The 27,982-nt window shown below is 39.5% G+C and overlaps 1 protein-coding gene across 1 annotated transcript; it reads right to left on the bottom strand.

Annotated features, from left to right (window-relative positions):
• Positions 1–345: 345 nt before the first annotated feature.
• On the bottom strand, positions 346–26,529 carry b4galnt3b (beta-1,4-N-acetyl-galactosaminyl transferase 3b). The gene is given in 21 exon segments (XM_038705794.1): positions 346–2,243; positions 4,588–4,714; positions 5,164–5,317; positions 5,432–5,504; positions 5,591–5,744; positions 6,769–7,028; positions 8,008–9,001; positions 9,004–9,225; positions 9,317–9,384; positions 9,629–9,729; positions 10,714–10,823; positions 10,976–11,110; positions 11,315–11,381; positions 11,542–11,620; positions 14,213–14,280; positions 14,375–14,475; positions 14,604–14,694; positions 16,588–16,683; positions 21,641–21,724; positions 21,843–21,904; positions 26,047–26,529. Coding segments are annotated over 21 exon segments (3,324 nt in total). The 5' UTR covers positions 26,183–26,529; the 3' UTR covers positions 346–2,101.
• Positions 26,530–27,982: the final 1,453 nt, after the last annotated feature.

Here is a 27,982-nt window from a genome sequence, read left to right as displayed (position 1 = left end):
CACTTTATTAGGTACACCTCGCTAGCACCGGGTTGGACCCCCTTATGCCCTCAGGACTGCCTTAATTCTTCGTGGCATACTTTTTACTTTTAGTTTTTACTTTTACATTTTCATTCAAATTGAATGTCATGTTCTCCTGAAAATGCCTTTTCTTTTTAAATGGCTATATTCGTTTAAAGCTCTATTATTTGTTTAGTTTTTTCTTTAGAAGTCTTAATACATACAATCAATAGCAAGACTACCTCCAATTTGTAGTCAGTAATCAGTAAGAAGTGCTTGAGAAGTTTGCTGTTTCTCAGTCTACTATTTGCATAGCATATGACAACTATTAAAAAGTACACATAATTTGATGGAAATGAAGGCAAGAGTAATTTATTCTTCAAATTTGTCATGGCAGTGTAAATTGGAAAAGACCTGAGAAGAGAGTGCAATAAGGCGGAGGTTAACTCCCAGCACAAAGAGAGGGATGAGGTATATCTAAATACAACAAAGTAAGAGATGAAGGAGTAGTAAAGGAGGAAATGGGAAAGCATCAAACATTCTGGCCAAACCAGGGGCCAGATTTCAAAAGGTGCAATGCTTTGGTACAAGAAAAAAGGGGAAGAAACATCACACAATTCTTGGCAGTCTTACAAACCAAAACCAAAGCAAAGTGTGGCATCCGACAAGAATTGTGTTGTGTTGTGTTTTTATTTCCCTAAATGACATGTGAAACTGTCCAACATGTATTAATTTCAATGACTAAGAAAGGCACAACATGTTAAACTGGAATGTGAACGAGAGAATGCTGCCATTAGTCTTAAATAACAATGAAATGTAACAAAACAAAATGATAAATAAACAAGATCTTTTTTCACCGGCTACATTTTCTATCTGTATTCACTGCTTCAAGCTTCATAGACTTTTGAGATTCATTCAAAAAAATAATTCTTCTGAAAAACAACTATTAAGTTCAGCAGGTAGATCGATAAAAGAAAAAAAATAAGCTAGGTGCATTGACATAAATAAACAGGAAAATTACTTTACTAAAATTGACTGTAATGCTACATTTTCAATAGCCTGTCATGTTGAAAATCAAACACTGCTTTATGACTGCTCTGCACAGGAAAAAAGAAGTTCTCCTACTCAACTATTATCTTTGGTAAACGGCAGTGTAGGAAAAATGGGCAGAAATAGGCAGCATATTCAAACTTCAGTTTTCTCATATTTGATTCTCGTTTCATATGCCAATATTGCCTGTGATTTATTGGCCAATACAAAACATACCTGTCTAAATTTTTTTTTTTTTTTTTTTAAATTGACCGTCCTTCCCCGACAAAACTAAATGATACAATCGTGAAAATATAACACACATTTAATTGTTTTTCCCCAGTTTAAGGCTTTTCCTGACTTGTCTATAAAAAACAGCCATGTTGTGTGGCCCCAGTACCTGAATAACAGTCACAACAGAAGGCACAGTTAATATTAATAAGAACAAATACTTTCCTGAAATGCCATCTATTTCTAGAAATAACACAAAAGATCCTACAAACATTGATATAATAAATAATCCCAGAAACATGACAAATTAGGCTGTGTTTACCGTGTACACAATCTGCTGTCGAATATGTGCATTTCATTTTGTCACAAACAACTTTTTCTCGAGTTGAGACTCTTGTACAAGATGTGTGTGATGTTTATGATATAGGACATAGGATGTGTGTATACATCCTCAGTGAACGGTCATTCAGTTTATGTTTTGTCTTTGGATATGCTTGGTTCTTTGCAGCCAGTAGTGCTGGTCATCATGTTCTCAGTCAGCAACATGGTGCACAGCAGTATCTTCATATGTAATAGCACACAGTCAATGGCAGTTAACAGTACATCCAGTGAAATAAATGCTGAGCATATCAGTAGTATCTCCTTATGAAAAGACCTTCACTGCTGCCAAGTGTACATTGCTGTTCGACAGAGTGGCTGAAGACAGTTCCCACTCCTATGTTAGCATCCTGTGTCACCTCTCTGTCAGTCAGCAGGCATTATTGTTGTATAGCAGCAATCATCCTCCGACAATAAAGTGCTCTGTTTGGAACGGTAGTTGGAACAGTGGCACCTATTATGGTCACGGTGCAGCGGCTGGTCCCTGCTGGCTGCCGCTGTGGCTGGACGACATCCGGCGGTTCCACATGCCACGTTTGGAGTGATAATGGTGGAAGAAGTTCCTCAAGTAGATCCTCTCCACTTCCAGTCCCGCCTGGAGAATTCTAGAGCAGAGAACACAGGAGAGTTTGTTTACTTACATTTCATTTCGTCCCCAAGTGTTTTAAGCCACAATATTGATATTAAGTGAAATATCAATTAAGTGAAATATGAATATTGTCAATTGAAACGGACGTTAACCGTTTAATGTTGCTGTCCAGATTCATAGATAAATATTTAACTTAAACTAATTAATTAACAAAAACGATGCTACTTGGTTAAATGTAGTTCTTTTGTTCTGTTCAAAATTAAAATCAGCTTAAACATATCATACTCTTTTAAGTTGACATGGCACACTTGAGAGCAAAGAGTCACTTATTTACACATCCAGGAGTTTAAGAACAATATTATCATTTATTTGGAGTTGTGTTTGTGTCCAATATTCACTCTCCTCAAGCTCTCTGCCCACTCCCGAAGGAAATTTCTGGCTCTTTAGCTACTAAAAGCTCCTATATATTCACTAGAGAATTAACATTGGTGCTGAGCAGATAGTGTAAAGTGGGTTTTTAGAGCTTTTTCACTTTGCACAGCTGCCTGCTGTAGCCAAAAAAGACACCATGAGGGTGGTGAGACCCGACAAAATAAAAAAATAAAAAAAGGGCCAGACAGCTAAACAATTAGATAGAACTCGGTAGAAAGCACTGTAAAGCTGAGGGGAGCTGCAGATTCAAGGAGTAACGCACACGCACACGTATCATTTGTTCTTTTCATATTCAATTGTGAATCCAAAATTGGAAAAAAAAAACTAAACAGTTCTTTATGTCATTACTCATTCTATGAATCCAACACGAAAAACTAATAACGGCTTGTTTTTTGTACTTCAATTTTATGCTCAAGTCAAAAATTGGAAATGAAAATTGATTTTGATATTTAATGTGTCCCGATTTGTGTGATCAGGCAGTTACTTGCTTCTTCGTGTATTGCACTTGATAGCCTAACTTTGTAGTAAATACACTTGGATGATGGCGCCACCTGATTTAATGTAGGCTAATGAATACGAGTCTGTGAACAGATTTACTTATCCTAAAAGATACAGTAAGTGAGTTAGACTGTGGACAGTAATGTGTTTTGTTTGCCCCATTGTGATTTTCAACAGTTCTTTCTGTGTACGATTAGATGTAGTGAAAACTATCACTGAATTACTTTGATACTGAAGAAATCTTAAAAACCAAAGGATTCATAAACGAATAACGAAATTAAAAAACAGTTTTCGAAGTTGGATTACCTACTGAAAATGAAAAGAACAAATGATACACAAGTTACACACCATCATGCACTGTTTTTCATTTCCCTCTCTTGAAATAAGATTTTCAATAGCTATTCTCTGTTATTCCTGATTGATGTGCACTTGCAAAGTGTGCTGCGTTACTTTCCAGGTAGCTGTCATCACTAGTCTTACCATTCTTAAACAGCACATATACTGTTGGTGCAGAAATGTGTATCATTCTCTTTTTAAGTTGATTTTCCTTCATACTGTTGCCCTTTAGAGTGTGCCTCTAAAACCTTGAATGAATGTTTAAGATTGCTGAACTTGTACTGCTATCTCAACGTGTACCTGTGCTGATATTATGCTGCCAGACGGGCTGGCCTGAGGATTTCAGAAACTGCTGATCTACTGGGATTTTCACGCACAACCATCTCTAGGGTTTGCAGAGAATGGCCAGAAAATGACAAAGTATCCAGTGGGCGGCAGTTGTGTGGACAAAAACACCTTGTTTATGTCAGAGGTTAGAGGAGAATGGGCAGACTGGTTCGAGATGGTATACCAATGTATGCAGAATACTATCTCTGAACGCACAGCACGTCGACCTTGAAGCAGATGGGCTAAAGCAGCAGAAGACCACAGTGGAACAAAGTCTCTGAGGAATGTTTCGAACACCTTGTTGAAAGCATGCCACGAAGAATTAATGCAGGCAAAAGGGGGTCCAACCCTGTATTAGCAAGTTGTAATAAAGTGGCCAGTGAGTGTACGTGGGTTCATGAGATTTTGCGGGCAAGGAAACACCTCGGCGAGTAGGCACATCACTTTGTTCAAGATCGGATGTGCTCGGTGCAGTGTTTGTCCCACCCCTCCTGCACTGTGAGTGGATGGCTGGGTAAAAAGTGACCGTGACGAGCGCAGCGTTTTTTCCAAAGTTGAACATTTTTCAACTCTCGGCGACTGGAAAAAAATGCTCAGCGCTCATCATGGAAAAGACACTCAGCACCTCATCACGCTCCTGGCGCTTCCATTGGAATGTATTGAAAAAAAGACGCTGGCGTCAGAAAACAATGCTTTGGTGGACACGGGCCCTATGAGTAACAAACAAGTCTATCAATTAAATGACATTTAAAAAGTTAGCAACACACCTGTCGAGGAGCTCCCAGTCTTCTCCTCCCCAGCGGTCTCTGAATTCTCTGGTGTTCATTCCTCCCACTGCGTCTAGATCTGACTTATAGATCCCCAGCAGGCCAAAGCCATTGACCTCCCAGTAACCTGCAACACAGATAATTACATTTTCATTCAAATTGAATGTCATGTTCTCCTGAAAATGCCTTTTCTTTTTAAATGGCTATATTCGTTGAAAGCTATTTGCATTCTTTTTACCAGCAATGATGTAGGAAGGTAATTTTTTTTTTTTTTACAGCTTAAAAATCCCAGCACCGTTGTCTGTGTGTTCACTGTCCGTCGCCCTCTTTTTGCTGTACTGTACATCTAAAAGGATTCCTACACTCACTTGGACAACACCTTCAAGGTCTAACATCTTATTACTGAAATTAAGGAACTCAAAATTTTGATATTTTGGAGTAAATTATGACATTGCTCTAAAACCATTTATTTAAAAACTCCAGCCATATAAACACTCCGTTGACAAACTTCTGATAATAATGACTCAAGAGGGAAAATAAAATGTATGTATGAAATCTGGGTGCATGGATGTCTACCTCTGGGCTCTAATGGCGTAGCCCCGCAGCCCAGTCTCAGGACTATGGGAGCAAAGGCCATGTATCCCTCCACACAATGCTTCCTGATAGTATCGATGATGGAAGCAGGGAAGTGAATGTGGAGGTCACAAAGAAACACAATGCTGTGGTCATCCTGAGGGAGAACGAGGAGGGAAAGATACAAAAGATATTCATTATCAGTCTGTCTATTCATACATTCATTACTTCATCTTGATACTTTACTGACGAGTCATGTTGCGATACTCACATTTATGAGGTCGACACCTGCTTGCAGACCAGCAGAGCGCTCAAAGTTTCCATTCAGTTTCACATACCGGTACCTGATCAATTCCACAGGCATAATTATAGTACACACATATCGTGTAATGAATGTTTTACTCTGTAAAAGTGAAACACAAACACACACCTGGGGAGTGAGGATTTCTGTAGAGCCTTCCTCACATCCATGTCGGTGCTGTTGTAGTCGGTGATGATGAGATTGAAGTTGGCATCTCCAGTTTCTCTGAACAGTTGTTCCATGTCAGCAATCAGCTGCTTCACCCACCGAGCCTGGTTTTTCACTGAGAAAGACGTACAAAGGATCAGTTATTTAGGTAATGAATAAATAGACAAAAGCGAGGCCTGTGTGCTTGAAATAACTACAGCCACAATCAGTTCACTTCACTGTTTGTTAGTGAGTTCATCACCACATTCAACTATCAAGAGTTATGTGTTGTGTTTGAGTACTGGTTATCAAATGTATTACATATACCTAAACGCCTTAACATTTCACCAAAACACAGAACAACAACAAATAACAATTTAGAAGATAAAGCCACAAAGAGGTGCATGCACATTCCAAAATTATATCAGGTGCATTGTCAAAAAGGCAAAAGCAAAATCAAGAAAAAGGCATGTCATACTCCCACAACAAACTTTATGCGCCAACAGGTATTACATCTGACAAAGACAAAATGTAGAAACTCTTTGCTGCACTTTTTGGGGCGGGTCATCAAATCAATGTGTAACCACACTTTCCTTAACATAATTTTTTAAAAGCAACTTCACCGAAAAGGGTTATAAATAGCATGCAAGCGTTTTACAACAGAGAAAAGGTACTATTGAAATTGTTATCTAGAACCAATATTGCAATATTAACTTTCTAGACTCAATGTTGACATGAGCAGGCTGTCAAAAATTTACTCAAGTAAATATATGGATCACTGCATCACTGCAAAAAGTCTGCAGAGCTCCGAGTCTTTACACAGCTTTGAACAGAGGCATTCCTTTAATTAAGGAAATACTGGCAAGGACTCTGGTTAGGAAACGCCTATGAACATCAATACTGTACTTTCTAAAGAACTGTAAGTAGTAAATGTTGACATATAGAGGATAATCTTGTGTTTGAAAAGCTTCCCACATGGTTGTTTTCTAAAATGCTTGTGAATTGTTTGTCATCAATTATGATAATATGTCATGTGTCTGACTTTAACACGCAAGTAACTTGGTGAGCATTTCTTAGTATAGGAAAAGTTGAAACAGAGTTTAAGGATAAAGAAGGAGTTGGTGAATGTAATGGCTGTAATGAGTAAAAGGTGGATGTACCCGGTACTATGAAGTGGACGGTGGCAGCAGGATTCCAGCGGAAGCCCACTGGGTTACACAGTACCAGCTGAGGTTTCGGCGGTTGGAAACTGAAGTCCTTGCTGCGCCGCCTGCTGTGGTGAATCAGAGTGTAGATGTAGTGTGATAGCCGCAGCAGCTGGCCATTCACATCTTTTAGCGCCAGCTCCAGAAGGTACCTGCTGCCCTGGACGCCGTCCATACGCTTCACCACGTTAACCACCCTCACCAATGTGAACCGCCTGCAAGGTCAGAGGGAATCAAAGAAACATGGTGAAATGTGCTGCAAAACAGTTACGCAAACTATGCACCTGAATGCACTTGCTGTTTAATCATACTGTAAGTGTGGTTGACTCCAAAATTTGACATGTTCATGTTGCAAGAGAAATTCTTAACCTAGCAGCTTTTTCTTGATAATTTCTCAACATGCCCAAACTCATTTTTCATTTAGGTCAGTGGTTCCCCCACCAACGGGTTAAAGATAAATCTGAGCAGTTGCATGATGATAAAACTGGAAAGGAGTTCATTGTCAGTGTACAAAAAGGCTGGTCAGATAAAAATCTGTATCAGTCTCTTTTCTCTGAAGCCTCTTGAAAGGCTTCAAGAAAGAGCAGATCAAGCAGACATTTTACATTTTCCCTCTATTAACTAGAGTTTATTTTGGGTACTGCACAAATTTAAAAACAATCTGCTGCACTCGTTGTTTTCTCGATTTCTTCGATTTTCTGCAAGGACAGGAAAACTAACTAATTAATTAACACCAAATTGTGTTAATTTTTTAAGGCTTTTCACTAATGTAGTCTTTTTTGGTAAAGTATTAGAGAGTTTTATCTCTTCAGGCCTCTTATATTATTAAATGAAAAAATGTGAGAAGGCTACTTCAAATCTTGCAGAAATACGTGTAGGGCTGCAGCTAACGAATAATGACTTTTTCGATTGTAAGATTGTTTGTTTAGTCTGTAAAAGGGTGATATTTTCAAATGTCTTGTTTTATCAGATCGCCAGTCCATAAAACCCAAAGATATTGAGTTTACTATGATACAAGTGTAAGAAAATCAGAAAATATTCACATTTGTGAAGCTGGAACCAGAGCATTTTTGACTGAAATGGACTTAAACAATTAACCAATTATCAAATTTACCCATTTTCGATGTAATGGAAAAACATAATAAATAAAGGGTGATTTACTGGCAAAGGTGCATATGGAAATACAGTACTTACCCGTTGTGCTTTTCGTTGAGTTGGTCCATGAAAGCCTTGACAATGGGCAGAGCGTCACTGGAGTGGAGCAGCAGGTTGCCTGACACGTTGCACCGCAGGTCGATCCAATCAGAACGCTCTGCCTGAAGGTCAAGGTGGCTGATCTGGAACGTCTGGTTCCAATTGACCTCAGTGTCAAACACCGGTGCAGGGGTGAGGTCTTCGTCATCCACGCCTTCAAAGTCTCCTGGTTCCCACAGAGAGTCTCCCTCACCCCCCCTGACGTCTCTCCTGCCCACAGCCCTGTTGCGAATCTCGTCTTCCTCCCCCGCTCGGTCCTGCTCTCCTTTCACATCCAACCAATTTTTGTATGCGCCTCTAGTGTTCTTCTTTGCTTTGTGGATGCCATCTTCTAGATCCTGCTGTAGAGGCATGTTCATCTCTATTTCCTTATACCTGAGGCGTTTTCTGTCCCTCTGATTTAGCCTTACTGAAGGGCTGTTGATGTCTCTCTTAGGAGTGGTAAAACGCTTGTTGGTGGGTGGCTGGAGCTCTATTCCTCTTGTTACAAACCTCCGCTGCTTGGGTTTGTCAGGGAGAAGAAGATCCCTCTCCAATGGCTGAAGCTTCAAGCCTTTGTTTCTCTGGATTTGGGTATGGTTAACTTTACGGGACCTCTGGATATGACGCTGTTTAGAATTGAGCTGCTCTGACGGGACTGCTGGTCGTTCATGTTCTTTGAGCTGCTCTCTGTCCTCTGGCATCGGTGGATTTGTCTGTCCTCGTCTCAGAGCTGTCCCTTCTGATGAGAGCTTTTGTCTCTTTGCTGGCTTTGACTTCCCTTTTGGTTTTATCTGTTCTACGTTTTTAACACGGTCCTCTAGCTTTAACTTTGTCTGGTTCCGTTGCAGGTGCAGGTGATGTTTTGAGGGTTGTGTTGGTACTGACTGCGGAGGCTCAATTGGTTTCTGTGGGACACCGTCTTTCCCTTGCCTCCCTTGCAACTCGTCCGCGGCAGTCTTGTGTCAGAGGTGTTCATCAGCGTGTTGTTAGTTTCTCGCATGACTAAGGAGAAGAGTTTGCGCCTGCGTTTCTGAACATAGTCATCATAATCATCGCCATAGTCTGGAAAAAGGCCGTTATCTATCTGGTCCAGCCTGTCTTCCTTTTCTCTTTGATAGGCTTCAATGTCAAACCCGTCCTCATCTAGCACGTATTTCCTCCTCTGGAAACCAAAATCTAACATTCACCAGAAGCAGAGACAGAAAAGTTGAGTGTAATGGACTGACTTAACTTTTTTTTTTTTTAAGAAAAGGGAAGTACACAATACCTCTGCCTGTGTTTCTTTTTTCCTCCATATCAGGACGGTCTAGTCTCATATATCTTGAGAAACCAAACCTGAAGACGAGACACAACATTTTGCAAAGAATTATAAGACGTACATTTCTTTAATATATACATTAAGAATGCTAATTATTTTCGAGATGGGAATCTCTTAAAAACGAACTATTTGATCTGAAAAAGTTTCTCACTTGGCTTAAGGATACAGCACCCTCTGTTGGTGATAATTGTAAACCTACTTCCAACTGTGCTCTGCCCTACTGTGTGTATTTTTCATTTAGCATTTATTGTGAGGTCTCACATCTTCATGTAGTAGGGCCTTTCGGAGTAGAAGCAGCTGTTCTCTGTCTCCATGTGTGTGAGTCGGGTGTAGTCATTGGGGTAGATGTAGGACATGTGTACCTGGAGGGATGAAACAAAATGACCTGCTGTTGAAGAGCTTACTGATGAATCATGAGATCTTGTATAATAAGGGTTTCCTGTCAGCATGGGTCAAACAGGTGAGTGCAGAGTTTAGATGAAAACAGGACATACTGCAAGGGTTGTTCTTGTTTTATAGTGTATAACAGATACGGATGAGAAGTAAGGTTCAGTTTTAAATAATTTATGAAACTAAAATATGCTTAATTGAAAGAAATGTTCACTCCCTTATTTGCTCTCTTTTCGTGAGTTACATGATATCCATCCCATACTTATAAAGCTACAGCTGACCTGGCTCCGTTCAAAGGTAAAACTAAAATCAGCCTTCCAGGAAATGTAAAGCTCACTAATTAATGTTTTTTTGTTGTTGTTTTTTTGTTTAATCTGTAAAACACACAGAAGGGTGAAAACGACACGCTAAGGTCTTATGGGGGTTGTGTGCAGGACTGTTTCCTGGCCAGGCAGTGACATCCTGAAGTCTTGTCATCACAATGAGGTTGTCAGGCAACCAGCAAAGACTCCAGGAAGTCAGAAAAATCAGACTTTGTTATAAAAGATCGTAGAATCAAATGAGAGAAATCAGAAGTTGTGCTACTAAATGTTTTTTTAATGGGTGCAGCATGTCTGATGCCTTTAAATCGGTCTTTAGAATTATTATGTATACTGGCATAATTTAGTTTCCTCAAACAGACAACACTGCTCACCACAACGGGAACAAACTTCAAAAGAAAATAAGACAGGGCCGTAACTAACTAATAGATGGTTAAGTAACCTTTTCATATATTCTGGGGCAACACAAACAAGACAAATTGTCCTCTGCGTTATCTTGTTTTCTTTCTAATTTCAACACTGTATTCAGGACATTTTTTGTTTGAATGATGAGCTCTGAAAAATAATGTGAGCCTGAACTCAACCAGTAAAGAATGTAAGTGAAATTAAATTATACTTTGGTATATAAATACATACAAACTGTAGTCCTTGGTAGCGGAGCAGAGGAAAGTCTTTGATTATGTAGCTGGGTTTGTACGAGCAGTCAGGCAGAACATCTTGTAGGAAATGGCTGTTTATCAAAGGAACTGCAAACCAATACAACACAAAGATGTGAAATAAGATTACTTTGTGCATTAAGTAGGAGGAAAGTTTCGCAATAGTTGCATCTGGGATAGTAGGAAATGGAGGGGTGATTCATCTGCCGTGTGGCAAAGAACTAGACCAAAAGAGATCTCACTTTGGTGCAGAGTGTCTCGCAGGTCTTCCCTCAGCATGTCTGCTGCAGCACCGCGCTGTTTTGTGGGGGTGTGTTGGTGGCTTGCAGCCGTCTGTGGTATGTGGGCAACGTCACTGATTAACAAGGCAGACTCATCTGTAAAATGAAGCCACAGCGCATTAGAGAAGAGCTCTGTATTTACTGTGAAACAAAACCACTGACTTGAGTTGTAGGCTTGAGCACCTATGCAGAATAATAAAAGGCACACAGTCTTAGATTATGTGATTTACCCCAAGTCTAGACAACTACATATTCACCAAGCGATTTTTTTGAATGATGCATGGGGTTTTGTGTACTTACTAACATAGAGGGAGATGTGACTGGATTCAATAACCATAAACCTAAAATCTTGGTCCAGGTGCCGCCACTGTGTGAAACCAAACACAAAGAATTGCATGTGTCTTCCACTTCATTACTCACATTGCACATGAAAATGAGCACAGACTTGATGTGAGAGTTGGAACCAAAGAAATGAGACAAAGAAACAAGGACATTTTCTATGGCTGCTGATGAGTCCAACTACTTACTGCCACCTCCACATGGTCAGTCCCTCTGTCGTTCTGCTTGTGAATAACTTCAAAAAAGTACCTCCTCTGAGCAGACAGTCTGTCAGACAGTAAAAGTTCATATTTAGCACTACATTACAGTGACATCAGACACAACCTAAAATGTTTCTCCAACGAAATACAATCATGTAGCTCTGTGGGTCCTGGTTTGCTTTCGCAGCTCTTCTGTAAGACTTCAATAGCTTCCATGGTCAGATAAATATCTGTGTATATTATATATTTTTTATTATATACTATTAATTAGGTTATTTGTGGGCACTGTGCAAAAATATATCTATTGCACTCTTTGTTTTCTCTGAATATGTTTCTGTAGGTTTCATTTATTAATTTTAATTATATTGGTTTCATTTTCCTGTACTAAATTTTTCCAGATTTCTCCATGTATGTATGTGTCATTGTGGGTGGTGTGGCTCTGTCCCCTTCCAGGAAATACCAGACTCATAGAGAACAAATACATCAATTATAACCGCTAGTTATAATGTCTCCCTCTTAAAGGTGGGGTATGTGATTAGAATCAATACATGTCTTTTTGTCATATTCAGCAAATATCTCCTCGCGGTCTGCCAGCTGTCCATTCTGTGTGTTTGCGCTGGTGTGTGTTTGTACACAGCCCATGCTCTGTAAATGGGAATCGGACCACACAACACTAATTTAGCTTTTATTTGTGTTTAAAGTAATGTTAAATCACTTTCCCGACAGTTTGCTAACCCACAACCTAGCTAACATTAGTTACATTACCTGCAGTGTTGTTGTTCAAGGTACAAGGTTATTTATTTGTCATTATACATGGTACAAGGTTGTATAATGAAATGAAATTTGTAGTCCCTTCAAGCTACACTATGTGCATATTAGTGTTACTTTCGTCAGACGAAACTAAACAAAATATATTCGTCAACGACCGTTTTTTCCCCCGACTAAAACGAGAATATGACGAGACAGCGTCAATGTACTTAAGCACTGACTGACTATATTAACAAGCAATATTGTTGACGAAAAATGATGACACTAAAATGTAATTCATAAAATAAAAATAAATCTGCTTTTCTTTTTGTCAGTATGAGGAGACAAGATATTACAGGCCACATTTTCTCCCTCTAAATTTTCACTCAAACAGTGTTCATTCAGCTGCATTTTTTTCTTCGTGTGCTTTGAATGCTGGCTGACCGGGGTGACGCCTGGTGTGCGAGGAAAACGTTACTGTACTGTGGAGGATGCGAACTCTGGGGATGAACACAACATGAGGAGAGAAAGAGGTGCTTAGATATTTGATCCTATTTCAAATACAGTGAGGTGGACAAAAAAACTTTATAAGAATTATGAATGAATTTTATGCTGAATTTTATGCTGAAATTAAAATTTTACAAAACAATTTATCTAAATGTGAGATGAGTGAAATAAAGACTAAAATGATACATTTCTCCATTTTAGTTAGAGCAGCAAAATGCTAGTCAAAATTATACTAATGAGTTAGAAAAGACTAGTTAATGACTAAAATACCCAGCCTTTTAGTCAACTAAAACTTGATTTAAAAAAAAAAAGAAATAGTATACAGTGGACTAAATATGACAAAAACTAACAAGGACATTTGACACAGGACTAAGACTAAATTTTAAAAATCCTGACAAACTTAACACTAGTGCATATTAAAATATTGTAAAATAAAACAATAATCTAATATTCAGTACAAACAAGGCTGCATGTACATAAACTCAAGTGTTGATCTACGTTGATATACATTTTCCGCTGTTGGTCGGCAACTCATCAAGCTTGTCGAGATTGTGTAGAAAACAAGATTTCCTGCAGAGCTACAGCGAACCACACCCACACATTGTGACAAAGTGTTCCAGCAGGTCAGCAATAATGCTATGAAGAGTAATAGTTAGAAACAGTCTAACCAGCATCTTTGTCATAACAGTAATTTTGAGTTTTTACAGTAGCAACAATTCTAGGCTGGATTCCCAGAAGGGCATATACATACAAATGCCTTTGCTTGGTTTATTAGATTAGTGAATTGTAAATTTAGGCATTGGTATGATGTCATTAAAGGGGTACTACTGCAATTTAGTTTTACACTTAAAAAGAAAGATTAAAAGAAAGAATTTGTCAATATTGGTTCAGCAGAGGCTGCCATGTCTTGACTTTTAGCCCCTTATATGAATCAAACGCTTAAAAATGCTGAATCCTACAAATTCCTACTGTGCAACTCCACAGCATCTTTTTGTTTATATGTTATACAACTGTTTTCACAGAAGTAATACTCCTCATGACAAGTCAAGAAATCCCTTAAGTTTGGGATAATGATATGAGATTTGAGGACAGTTAAAAACACATGTATAAGTTAGGATAGTTTGGAATATTTGTGTGAGAGATTTCTGTCTGTGTTGTTTTGTACGTGCTCTTCTCATGGGTTTGAAATGGAAGGGACTCATGCTGGTATCTGTGCACCCACCACGGCCTCTAGTAATGTAAAACAATGTATAAACAGTGCACAAGTACTAAACAGCTGTGCATGCTGGTCAGGCAAAGAGACTGTCTCTGAACTGGGTTAATTATTACACAAATAATAGACCACATGTCATCTATACTGACATCAGCTCATCAGACAATAAAATCTAGTCTTGTGTCAACTCACCGAACTGGTCTGGAGGTCTGACTGGCAAACTTTTCAAACTCGCCCGGGGCTGTCCACTCTTTGCCAGTCTAGAAAAAGAAAACCCACATGCAAACAAACATTACAGAGACAAGTAAGAGAAAATGACCCTGCACCACCTCAGAAAACGACAAAAATGCATACCTTTCCAACCCATGCCAATAACTGCAAGTTGAGGGGAGAGTCATCTGTGCTGAGCCAAAATTCAGAGTTGTCATCAGAGCTCAAAGCAAACACAAATTCTCCTGAGAGACAGGAAGAAAAATTGAGGTGATAAAGAGACTTACTGAGGAAGAGATAAAGGGGCATGTATACCATGAATGTACTCGGTATGGTAACAGACAGGAACTAGATGAAAAAGTGCATGTTGTACCATCAGCATATGGATGTAGATAACCAAATATTCTGAGCCCATAGTTGGTCCACTGAGGAGAAACGGCCAGCTTCTGCACTGTAGTCCTGGACTGAAAGAGCAAAGAAAGTTAAAGAGAATCAGCCAAGATGTTTACTCTAAGTGAGACTACATCTTGAGTCCGGGGACATGAGGATCTAGCACGTGGATGTAGAATGCACCTCTGGGTGACAACAACTGTGTGTGTGTGTGTGTGAGAGAGTGTGTGTGTTTGCCTACACTGGTGTCAGAGTGTGTGCAGTCTTTGCCACACAAAACACTCAGTTTCTAAACAAGTAGAGCATTATCTTTTAAAAACCATGTATGAGAAGGTGATAAATGATAACTGTGTAACTTCATTAAACTTGTTGATCTTGTTGTCCTCTGGTGTAAAAGTTCCCTGGAAAGTGTTTTTCTGTTTCTAAAGATTCTAAAGAAAGATTTCTAAAGAAAATGTTGCTAAAGATCTATAACACTCAATACCAAGACACACCATGAAGTGACTAGAAACTAACAAGAGTCTACAGCCATGCGAGAAGCTCTGTGAGGCTATAAATAGACACCGCGGTGCTTTCAGCTAAATCATGCTAATGTCACATCAGCATGCTAACATGACGTGTCCAAAATCCATACTACATACTGATTCTAAGCAGGTTTTTTGCATGTAGTGTGCTCAAATTGGAAAAGTAACAATATAAAGTATATTCAAAGCAGACTAAATATTGTTGTTTTTTGAGTGCATTGTTGATGCACACTATTCTTCCACAATACAGTGCACAAAGGAAATGCAAGACTCTTAACCCCTAGTTGCTCCAGAGGCATGTGACCTTTGACATATATATCGATTGTAAGTCGCTTTGGATAGAAACATAAGCTAAATAAACAAATGTAATGTAAATGTAAGAAGCTCAAAGCTGAAAAGAAAATCTAAATAAAGTGTGACCGGAACAGTTCCAAAAATCATTGAAAACAAAAAAATAAGGATTTGATTAATTTAAATGTCATTTCTGTTTACTGCTGTAACAGCTTAAATAGCATACTATGATAATTAGTGTGTAGTATTTACTGTATATAATTAGTATGCAGAATGGATTTGCAACAAAGCTAATGATAATGCTTACATGCTATTGTTTAGTAGGTGTTTTTCCTTGTTCACCATCTTAGTCTAGTGCGTTTTAGCCTTTAGCATGCAAACATTTGCTGATTAGCACTTCACAGTACAGCTGAGACCGACAGGAATGTCATTATTTTTGCAGGTGGTCGTAAGCCAAAATATTTGAGTAATTTAAGTTTTGATTTTATGTTTGAGCTGAATGAAAAGCTAAAGGATCACCAAAAGTTATTATAATTCACCGTGAGGGGAAGCTTGAATGTGTACCAAATTTCAGAGCAATCCACGATGCTGAAGTTAGCTTCCGATTCGGCAGTTAAGTGAAAGTTAACTTACGTTGCCGAGCGACCGATTCTCCGTTTTTTTGCACCTCTTTAGCCTCTCTGGGACAATCTAGTCCAGATTTGAGACCGCTAGGTATAGTGGTTTTGGATCTGGCCCTGGTCTAAAATACATTTTTTTCAAATCTAAAAAAAGTGTTTCAGACAGCGTTAAGGCTTTGTCTAAAATGCATAACTTTCACAGCAGTAAGAGGTTCAAAAAACGGAGAATCGGTCGCTCGCAACTTTAGTTATCATTAACTGCCGAATCGGAAGCTGCGAATTGGATACTAACTTCAGCGTCGTGAGCAGTCCATCCAATAGTTGTGGAGAGACATTTCACTCAAAGCCACAAATATCATCCTCACGCTAAAGTCAGTAGGATTCCACTCAGCACCATGTCTGTGCAACATTACGTGGCAATGTATTTAATAGTTGTTGAGCGGTGCACCGACGGCCAACATCGCCATGTTGCTAGCATTGCTAAAAATGTCAATTATGCTGAGTGAACTCAAAAGATAAGGGTTTGACTCACATGAGGATACAGTGGGTAGTGCAGGTTCTTGAAGAGGTCAGCCGTCGAACTGCCACACCAATCCTCAAAGACGTGCAGATTGGCCTGTCCCTTGTACTGCAGGAAGACAAGAGAGCGAAGACAAATAACACCGGTGTTTATTTTGCAGTCAGTCAGCAGTGGGGCAATTAACCATCTGGCCTCTGTACTTAGCAAACTAAATCCAAACAAATACAGGTTTCTTTATACCACTTGACAATACAGGACTACAGGTTTCAACTGTCACTCCAATCCTGAGATCCACCCCTCTTCCTGTGTCCAGACATGTCTTGCTTAAAGAGTCTGTTACAGCCGCCACTGGCTGCCTTAAAGTGATTGTGATCATGAGTGCTTCTGGCTGTCATGCAAATCCCAGCTGTGGGAGTTCCTGTCGAGGATCGGTTCCTCTGGAGCTGGGACCGCCTACTTCCTGGTTGCTGGTGTCTGGCGTCTGTGATTGGTGTGGCTGTGACTCCACCGACCCTGCCAACCAGGACTCTCCAATCAACACCAGCTGGACTACAAATAGTTTGTGTGTCCACAGTTCAGGGCGACTGAGCCAGTGATCAGTTCGCCTTGTTGTTGGTTGCGTACCTCTGTAAGGTAGTGAATATCTAGAGTGTTTGTAGTTCCTGTTTCTGTCTGTTGCCTGTTTAAGTGGCTTCAGTCAGTTCGACCCTTTGTAAATCACATAGTGTGATAGTGCACCAAGTGTTGGGCGCTCTTTTGTTTGAGCATTGCTTGTTTGTTTACTTTGCATTATTGTAAAGCATATAGGTGCTGACCTCCTTTTGTTCTTTAGTGTTTTTTGAGCAGAGTAACTGTCTTTGGACAAGACCCTCTTTTGTTTCTCCTTTTTGTTGTCAGCACCTAAATAGCCTCTTTTTGTTGTGTTTTCTTGAGTCAACTCATTTAATTAAACTTTTGACTTTAACCAGAATTCAGTTGTCCTTTTGCCACCTTCATTTCTATCCCACATCACTTGTTACTGCCTTACCTTAACGAGCTGGGTCATAACAAGTCTGTTCACCCAAATTAAACACATTTATCTTTAGTGGTATATTAGCAAATAGTTTTGATTTTCATTGCTCAGGTTTTAAGATTTCCACCACTAACATTTCTGCCTCCACCCCAATACAGGTGGATGAAATTTTGTCCGTAGTACTCACAGCCAGTGTTGGGCCACTAATAATATTACTTTTTCCAGTAACTAAGTACTGTAACTAATTACTTTTCTAAAACGGTATTATTACTAGTTACCCCAGGGAAGTAACTCTGCATTACTCGTTTTTTGTCCGTAGTACTCAAAGCCAGTGTTGGGCCACTAATAATATTACTTTTAACTTTTAAGTAACTCTGCGTTACTCGTTACTGAACGCACCATCCTTGACGTAAATCCACCACTGTGCGGCAGCTCAGCGGGACTGGTGTTCTGACGATCTATGCTGCCCTATCGAAAAATGCTACCTTATGTGTTCCCTTTTCCAATCCCATAAAGTTTTATAACTCTCACAGTATTATGACATATTCTGTTTTTTGATTATATTATAACATCATTTCAGGGGGAGCGTATTCTGATAGACTATTAATGGTTTTTTTGGTTTTTTTTGGACGGCATTCCCAACAGCAAGGTTGCAGATTTATGGGCGTGGAAACAAACCACGCTTGTGGTACCCTTAAGTAGCGCATCTCGATAGGTAGCATAAATCTACAGAACACCGGCTTGCCTGCTGAGAATTGCATGCACCTCGCAGGTGATAACGGTCATTTATGCTGAGAAAAGTGGTGCTTGCAAATCTTGGCAGGTAGCCTACAAAATTTGATCTGCCGAGTTATGCATCCACCTCTTTAGGTCCTTTTCAGACACTTTGCTGTGCTCATTGATCAAATGGCGTTATCACCACATAGGCCTATATTTAGTGAATGTCAAGTAATAGTAGGCTACTTCTACTAAGTGTATTAAAATATTACAGACTCTAAACGTTCATAAAATATATACTTCGAATCATTTAACACCATTGATGGACCCCACAAAGAATATCATTAGCGTTTAAAAGCAGTAGGCTATTTGGAGGTGCATGCAATTCTCGGCAGGCAGGCAAAACTCGGCCTAACACCGGACTTTGTTGTTAATGTCGCCGAGAGGTAAAAACTAAAGGATGAATGGAGGACGAGGGAGAGAGTCGTTCTTTCCACAGTTGTACGTAGCTACTGCCATTATTTTGTCACACTCTAAGGTGCAAAGAACATTGTCGTCTAGTGTCTTATAAGTAGTTAAGTATCTTACGGTCACCAGGATGGTCTAATTATGCTCTGTTGATAGGAACTACTTGTCCTTCCGCCTGTCAAAGTCATGTTTGGCTCTGTGACGGAGCTTCTTTGAAGTGAGCCGCTGCAGCCCTTTACATTTCCTGCAATTGAATACCGACTCTGGCTGACTGTAAAAACAGCCAGGTCTGGCTGTTTTTAGCTGTGAAGGTAATAATGTTGCTCTGTGTGATGTGTGTGCAAAGACAGTGAAATAGTTTGGCAACACCGCAAACTTCGCTAAACAACCGAGATGAAGTCTGTCACAATAATAGGATGATGTTACGAAGCGGCAGTTCTGAGCAGGAAATTTTTAATATAATTAAAGAATATGACTGTAGTTTGATGTCTTGTCTTTATGCAGCTATTATTTTGAATTGGTAAGACTACAGCCTACACCTTATTTCTCTCATAAATGCAGAAACGGGAGGGGGAGGTCACATTCAACTAGAAATAAAATATGTAAAAAGTATTGGTATGGTATCGGCAATACCAGCCTGGGTATTACTTGGTATTGGATCGTCTAGGAATTAAGTGGTGTAGCACATCACTAACTCGGCAGTTTCTGTCACTGATGCTTGGACTCGTCGGGAGAGAGTGGCGTTAACGTAACGTTTTGTAACTGCTGAAGACTGCTCTTATAAACAGGCTACATGTGCAGAAAAAACGCTGTTTGAAAGTCGGAATGTACTTGCTTTATTTTTTTTATTTCAGCCGGTGGCGTTAAGAAACGTTAGGCCTATATGCTTATATAAAAACATACTCCACCTATCAAACCTTAGAATAACCCCCTAACACAAACTGGAAACACTGGAAAGTAATATAGTAATGTAACTACTTACTTTTATCACCCAGTAATAACTAAATTAATTATATTACTTTTTAAGGAGTAATAACTAACTAGTAAAATATTATAATTTAAAATTTCTGAGTAACTTGCCCAACACTGCTCACAGCATAATAAAAATACATGAAAAAACTTTTCTTTTACAGAAAATTATTACATTGGATAATCAACTAAAGTGATTGTGGCGTTTTCTTTGGAACTACCAAAGAAATAGTCCCTATATATAAAATGTTTTATCAGTGTGTTCTGTGGATTATCAAGGGTAACTTGGCACATTTTCTGAAAAACTTTTTTAATGTAATTTGTGTTTTTAAAGTGCATCTATACACAGTTAGAGGGTTGGATCACAGGAATTGGATGATAGTGGACATTGCTGTCAAATTTCTCATACCTCTAATAGTGTTAATGAAAGTCTGCAGGAAACACTCAGTAACACAGATACACACACGTAAATAAAGAAGCAGTTGAGTTTCAGCCAGCAGAGGCCCATATGTCCTGTAAACATACACCTGTATGACATCTGCCAAAGAGGCCATGTTATCTGATCTGTGCGTGCTGATTGCAGCACAGGGGCAGTATAATGCAGGTAAGAGCCAAAGCCTCAGTACTACCAGTCCGGTAGCTCATCAGATTTCATTAGGAGTAAAGCTAAACACTCTGCTGTCATCAGCACAGGTAGTTAAATGTTAGCATGACCCCCGGCGATGAGGTTCAGACCAGAGACAAAAAGCTGTAAAATAATGACTCAGAGCACTCCACAGGGCCTGCTTTGCTTGTAATGATTTAACAAGTCTATTTCCCTCTGTTTTCCAGGTCTGTGATTAAAGGCCACTTCACTGGGAGTCAAGCTCAATCTTCTATTTTAACCATGGCTCTGCGGCATTTCCCCCCCCCTTCTTTCCCTTCCAATCAGTAGAGTGCTAAAACTACACTTCTGTATTCTCAGCATGTTCTGAGACTTCAGTTGGACGTTTTCGGTTTTGAAGCGTCTTTTATTACTGCACTTCACAATATACTGTAAATATACCGTGTACATTGCTCATGTACACAAACCTTTAACACCCTCTGACTTGATGTAAAACATGTTTAGTTATAGAAGTGTGCAACGTGAAGTCTTCTACAATGGTATTCGTAACTGGCAACTTTTTTGATCTTTATTATTAATTGTTAAAGAAATTTTTGTCAAACACCCCATAGTTACAGCTTCACAATTATTAATAATAATATTTCTGCTTTTCTTTGTGTTTGTCAGTTGAGAATCCTTTAGGTTTTGCAGTGTTGGTTAGACAAAATAAGACATTTAAACACATCACCTTGAACTTTGGAAACTGTGAAGGGTATTTTTCACTACTTTTTGACATTATTATTTTTTTTTTTTACACAAAAACAACTGATCAGTTAATTGAAAACATTTTCAGCAGAAGAATAAATAATGAAAATAATACAGCCCTAGAATTGTGGTTTAGTAGCTTTTTTAAAATTAAATTAATTTATAGATCCAAAAACAGATGGTAATGCTTGTTTTTGGCTAATTCAATGAAAACAAAATTAAGTAACTTTATCACGTTGGTGCAAAAAATGAAGTGGACTCATTATTGCCATAAAATAGAAAACGTGACAGATATTATAGGATACGACCCTGGCATAAACAGTATAAATCAGTGACAGTTGACAAAATGTACAGTGAAATATGAGGTGCAAGCAACTGGCCAAAGCGTAGCACTGCTTAATATAGTTGAAATATGATGACCCCTACTACAGAGCAAAGGAAGCTTCTGAAGCCGACTCTGCTGCAGGAAATATAGTGTACACAGAGGCAAATGCATTGAGGTGGGAGGGAATTGGACAGGCCTGGGCAGGTTATTCAGTGTTCACACACACCTCTGGTTTCCAGGTTTGTGGAATGTAGCTGGAGCTCCAGGCAGCTGAATCCTCCACAGAGTCTGGTTGACGGCCCCCTCCGACCTGGGAAACACACATATTAAAAAGACTAACTTTAGCTTGGTTTCCACCACCCCTCCAAGAACACGCCCTTGCGTCACCATATTTTCTATTTCCACTTCTTTTTCCACATCGTCCTTACTGTTCCGTCAAACATGGCTCTCCTCCAGCTGCTCCTGTCAGCGTCAGGATACATACCTGAAGCTAGAGAAAAAAAAACAATCAGAGCAGTGCAGGGCGACTGTGCAAACATCGGACTCTTCTGTGATTTGTGGTTTCCCCAGGAGGTGGGAGAAGTTTTTATTCTTGCACTTGCTTCCGGACTCATTCCAAACAAAAATGTAACCCAAAATAACATGTGTCGTGATCTGCTTCTTATGTTTTGTGGCAGAGGAAAATCAGTTAACTCACAGATTCAGCTGCGATGGGGTGCTGGAAAGGGGAAGCACACACATTGTATAATAGTAAAGCTGAAATGCAAACAGTGCTGCTGCCAACGTGGACAAACAATGCTCTTCTGCAACCACAGAAAAACAACCACCATTGCAAATTACTTAAACTATGCAGGCCACAATCACACCCAATGTCTTAACTCTTAACTCAATGCTTGATAGAAGCATCGAGTTGAGTCAAGCACTGCAGGTGTTACCAGATTTCCAACATGCTTTTTTATCCATTTCTTGTGGGCCTATGTAGCATGAACAATGAAGCCCAGTGTCCCGACAGAGTCCCACCCACTCCCTGTTCCAATTCAATGCCGATGACCACTGAATGTAACTCATCCAATTCACAGCCCTCTATGACCTGCTATGGCACTCATGTGTTGGCAAAAATCTCTGGAACTCTGGCAGAGCCGAAAAGAAATATTATTCCTTCTATCCTCGTCCATCATCTTTCAAATTATAGGGTAGTGTGTCTTTTAAAAGAGGACCTCTGGGTTTTTTTATGAGCTTGTGGTGTCAGCAAGTGAATTGGGGTTACAGTGCATGTAGACTCAAGTCTGTCATTATCACCAGGGTGGAGATCTCCAAACACACACCCTTTGAGACATGGGGGCCAATTTTGGCAACACAAGTAATTCCAGAGTGGTGGTTCAGAAAAGAGAGGAATATTGTCTAACATCTGCACTCACCCAGTCTTCCTACTTACCCCTTCTGCTGCTGCCTTTTCAGCACAATTTGCTTAATTTTGTTAATTCAGTTATCAAATCCAATCATTTCAAAATAACTATCAGTGCTTTGGTAAAATTCAGTGCCTCAAAGTTGAGAGAAAGAAATAAAATTGCTGCAGGGCTTTACAGGCTTTCAGCCTTCCTACAGAGCACAGGAATTACATCTAAACAACAGAAAGAACAAATGGGTTCTTCACAACTATTATGACAGCCAAAATAATTTTCTTCTACAGGACAATTTGTTATTGTTATCTAAGATTTTAGACAAACACCATTGTACATGGGAAGTTGCTATGTAACATGCAGCATAGAAAGTCAAATATGCAAGTTTACATAGTCAATATAGTAACAGTTATCGGAAAGTAGCGTATTGCAAACAGTCCCCCCCAAGAAGCATTATCATAGTCATCTTATCATTAACTCAACTGCAATTTGTTCTTCTAGTTTTCTAGGGCTTTCTTCAAGTTTAAAAATCACCCATCCACACACAGGCAGCCATTTCTCCATTGGGACATTTATTAACTGCAGCACTTCATACGTTATCTGTGTTCTTAAGTGCCAGTGTGACCTACGTGTGGGAAAAACAAGCCATCCCTTAAAGACCTCTGTATCTGCAGAGCAAAGAGCACTCCTGTGGTACCCTGTGTCACGAGTCTTAATCGTTCAGTTTGTTCTCTACAGTTTGTATATGATGATGAAGATGATCCTGCTCTAAACATTTGCAATGAGAATGCTTCTTTCTAGTTTTGGTAACACTGGGCCCGTGACTGTGAATTTGCTCTTTTTTTAGGATTAAAATCTACTAATGTTAGATACTCTGAGGGGCCCGACTAGTTTTATGATGACATCATTGTGTTTGATGCTCCTCCTGTTTTGTGTCTTTTATTTTTAGATAAAAAGGCTCACACAGTATTGTTGTAGGATATCGGATATGGCTGTGTGCACGAGGTAATTTAGAACAATGAGCTAAACAGTGTTTAGTTCGTGAGTAGTTCGACCAGTTGTGAAGGTGAAAGTGAAATGATGCATCTATGATGCTTAATGCAAAGTAGTTTTTGCATATTTGTCCCTGACAGTTGTTTTAGGGAAACTGGATCTTTGACTTTATGATTTAAACATTTGTTGACCGGGTGCTAACAGATGGAGCTAAATGAAAAGCCAATATTTAATCAAAGCCTGTGTGTGAATGTGTCATTATAATTTGTGATGTCTTGAGAAAGATCTGCAGCCTGAATCCCCATACGTAACCTAGCCATCTGTTTCTTGTTTACATGTGATGTGGGTTGAGGAGTACTGCTATAATCAACAGTTATAATCAGGATGAATTTTAGTACTACATTTTAAATCTAAAAGTCCAGTACTTTGCATTTTCAAAAAGCTCACAAATGTTTTGAGAGAATACAAATATGGATGGATCTACCACTGTCGGCAACAGCTTGTATTGAGTTACAGCGCTTTTAAATCACAATGAACATTTCAACTGTCTCAAAGCTTCAGAATCTCCCCATTGTTTTATCTTCATCTCCTGCTCTGCTTGGTTATAATGTAATAACAAAAATAATTGCGTGTCTGGTATTTTTCCCGTGACATTTTTATTCTGTGTCCCAACAAACTGGAATCCCAATCAAGGAAGTTTAACAGCGGTGCAACAAGTTAGTCATAAGACTGCTTTTTATGAATGTCTGTGTCTGCTTACTGACTAAGTATAAATAAACAAAATAATTGCGAAACTAACTAAACTAGCGTTCACAAATACGCCTAAATGAACACTTCTGGTGCAGCTTTTCAACACCTTTAGATACCTTTTGTCACCACAAACACATGGAACGATGCAGACAGCATGTTCTTATGCATAAGAACATGCTGTCTGATTCGTTAGACATGTGTGTCTAACCCCGCATGTCATTCTTCTATGACACATTTAGATCTTCACATTGCTCTTTCAGCTCTGTTTGAAGTCTATGTGGAGTCCTTCCCTTGAGAGATGTCCCACTGTGACGAAGGGGCTACAGCCCAGGAATGTGTAGATAGGCAAGCCCCTTTAATGCAGGTCTTAAGGCATGTGTTTACACGTCAGGCTTTCTTCAAAATGTGTGTGTGTGTGTGTCATGTTATCTTATTTCTCTCTTGTGGGTAGACACAAACCCTACATCTATTGTTTGTTTGTTTTTTTACTGTTTTGATCTCCACCCATGTGGTGACACCCTCATGTTGTACTTGGGTGGTGTGAGTGCAGTGCAATCCAACAGATGGTATAAGCTGAGGTGTAAATAAGGTAGAAGGAAGGAAGTTTGGTTACCCAGTAAGAGACAGGACTTCCTTCTGAGAGTGTGAACCTGCAATCTGACCCCAGCCACTCACTCTTTTTCTTACACACAGACACACACATACACACAATGCTCCATCTCTTTAAGCAGCCCTGTTGTTTCACCTGCTGCTAGCTCATGTTTCCGGTGCTAATGCATCCAGCAACATTCATGAAAAGTAAAAGCAGAATATAAATCACATTAATGCTCACACTTTTTAGAGAATATCTGTGGATTGACAGTTATTTAAATTTAAATATATTCTAATTTATGGAATTTCCCACATGACTGACCATAAAAATGTATTAAAAACTGAATTGTAATCCAGTACTAGATTCCTGCAACAAATACTATGTTTGTGTCATTTAAAATAGTTAATAGGAATTAACTGTCCACATCAGGGATACCTGCTTTGGCTTCACCACAGGGCATTAAAACGCTGTTGGTGACACTGAGAGGTGACGATTCAGCTCTGTGATAATTTTTTGAAGCTGCATTTTATGGTGTGGCAATGAACTACATTTTATTGCAGGATGTTTTTTTTAAAGATTTGTGCTGCTTCATATTTCTTAATGAATTGGACAACATGGAAAAAACTTTGCACATATCTTAACGAAAATTTCTTCTGCTTTTGTGGTCACTCGATGCATGGGGTATTGCACGTTCTTTAAACCTAAGTTACATCTGCAGCCTAATCCCTATGCACGTCAAATTCTTGCTTATTTCCACGCTCGCTTTTCATTATTGGGCTGTTGTATCAGTTACAGGTTGCAGTCTAAATGATGCATCACTTTAACAATAGAAAACAAAATACCCTTGTTGAGAAAGACCTGTCTTAAAAGTATCCTGACTGGCAACCACAAACTTACCGGTTTCCCTGCTCCATGCTTTCGCTGCCACCATCTCATGGTATACGGCCACAAACCCGACCAGCAGAATCGCCCCGAACAGAAAATATCTGACATTCCGCCGCAGTTTCTTAATGGGGAAAAACGCCGCGATCATCTTGGTTCTCGAGCGAAACCTCCTCCTGAGTTATTCATCGGCCGGGTCAGCCGCTTTGTCATCGGAAAGGGACCGACCCCACTGTGAGCCCGTCTGCCTGCCAACCGCCACTGCGCACTACCAGCGTCCTGGATATCCCCAGTGCGTGCTGCCCCTGCTGGGTCTCATCCCGCGAAAACTCCCTCCCTGACCTGTGGTAGCAGGTACTCTACACCGAGCACTCCCGATCATCTAAAAATGTCAAGAATGCTTCTTGTTGATCTTTATCATTGGGCACCGCCGTCCCGACCTCTGCTCCGGCTAGTCCTACAACACGCGAAGCAGGTCAAACAACGGAGTGAGCAGGGAAATCTCACACCAGCTTAACTCCAACAACAACTTCATGAAGACAGACAGAAGATGCCAGACAAAGGTCGGCTCAGAGCACGCCTTCAAAGTAAAAGCATGTTTGTGTCACAGTGACAAAAATAAGTCAGTAATGCGTATACGCTCGCATCGCATTGACGTGATTCAATTTATTTTGTTTACTGTATATTACAGATAAAATGTCATATTCTGCTGATAGTTTTGTACACTGTTGTATGCTACGTTCATATTTCTTTGACTGGTTGGTTTATTTTGAAATCCGCTACCGGAAACACTCTGTGATTGTAGTTGGCATGACGCTGTCAGTCGGGAGGGAGGGAGGAGAGAACGTGGGCAGTGCAACTGTTGGATTTACCTGCAACAGGTAGTCGTGTGTACAAATACTTCTTTAGAGCTTTTTTTCCTTTGCGGATTTTACCAATACCCGCACTTTATCCGTGTTATATAATTATACATTGACTTGATTGTTTGATTTCCTTTCAAGAACCGTTAGCACGTTGTCCACTGGACTGCTACATTAGGCTACTAGCTGATTATATAACAATTATGGTAAAAAACATGAAGTTTAGATCTGCTTACCATTAAATAATTAGGCAATTAAATTATTTCAGACCAATTAGCCCACAAATAAACTCTAAATTAATATAATAGTAATTTATTGGGAGTGGTTTTATTGTTTGGTATCTCAATAGAGATCTTTTGTTGCATTTTGTCCATAATCAAAATGAAAGGCACAAAAATCCCATAGTTGACGCACCTTATATGAACTGTATGTCCATTGTGAGTTAACTCTCTTGTGATTAATTTGTCTAGTGAAAAGAAATAAAAGAACAAAGATATCATAGCTTCTGCTACACCCTCTCAGGTGAGCGGTGTTCCTACACCTCCCTTCCTGCATAAAAAGCTGAGTGAGCCGTCTGTAGCGACACACAACAAAGAACCACCCAAAATCTTAAAAACATAGCAAACAAAATCTAGCCCAGAATAAATAAAATACTGTGAATAAACAATAATAGCTCCTTCACTTTTGTTATGTCATCCACCTGTAGAAAATAAGTGGTGCTGGGCCGTAATCACAATGGAGACAGACTATATGTCTGTAAGCTGACACCGGTGTCCCTGTGAGAGAGCTCGAGGATCAGATCAGATCCTGTTTGTCCTCGGGAAAAGAAGACTCTGACCTCCTGACTGCTGCAGGGACACATTAGGTCCGACATGCAGACAATAAAACATTCTGCAAATATACATTTTACTCTAGGGTCATTTTTGAAAAACAAACCACAAAAGCCTCAAAAATATGAATGCTTACATGCTGCTGCTATTTCATTTAAGTTTTCATACAGTGGAATTGATTTTTAGTAATTCTGTACAGATGGAACGTTATCATGGTTAGGACTGCCTCTAGGATTATTTTCTTTATCAATATGCCTATTG

Source organism: Micropterus salmoides, unplaced genomic scaffold (assembly GCF_014851395.1).
Source record: "Micropterus salmoides isolate LMB-PRFRI ecotype aquatic unplaced genomic scaffold, ASM1485139v1 Ms_hic_scaffold_8, whole genome shotgun sequence".
NCBI lineage: Eukaryota > Metazoa > Chordata > Actinopteri > Centrarchiformes > Centrarchidae > Micropterus > Micropterus salmoides.
This window is presented reverse-complemented; position numbering and strand designations above follow the sequence as displayed.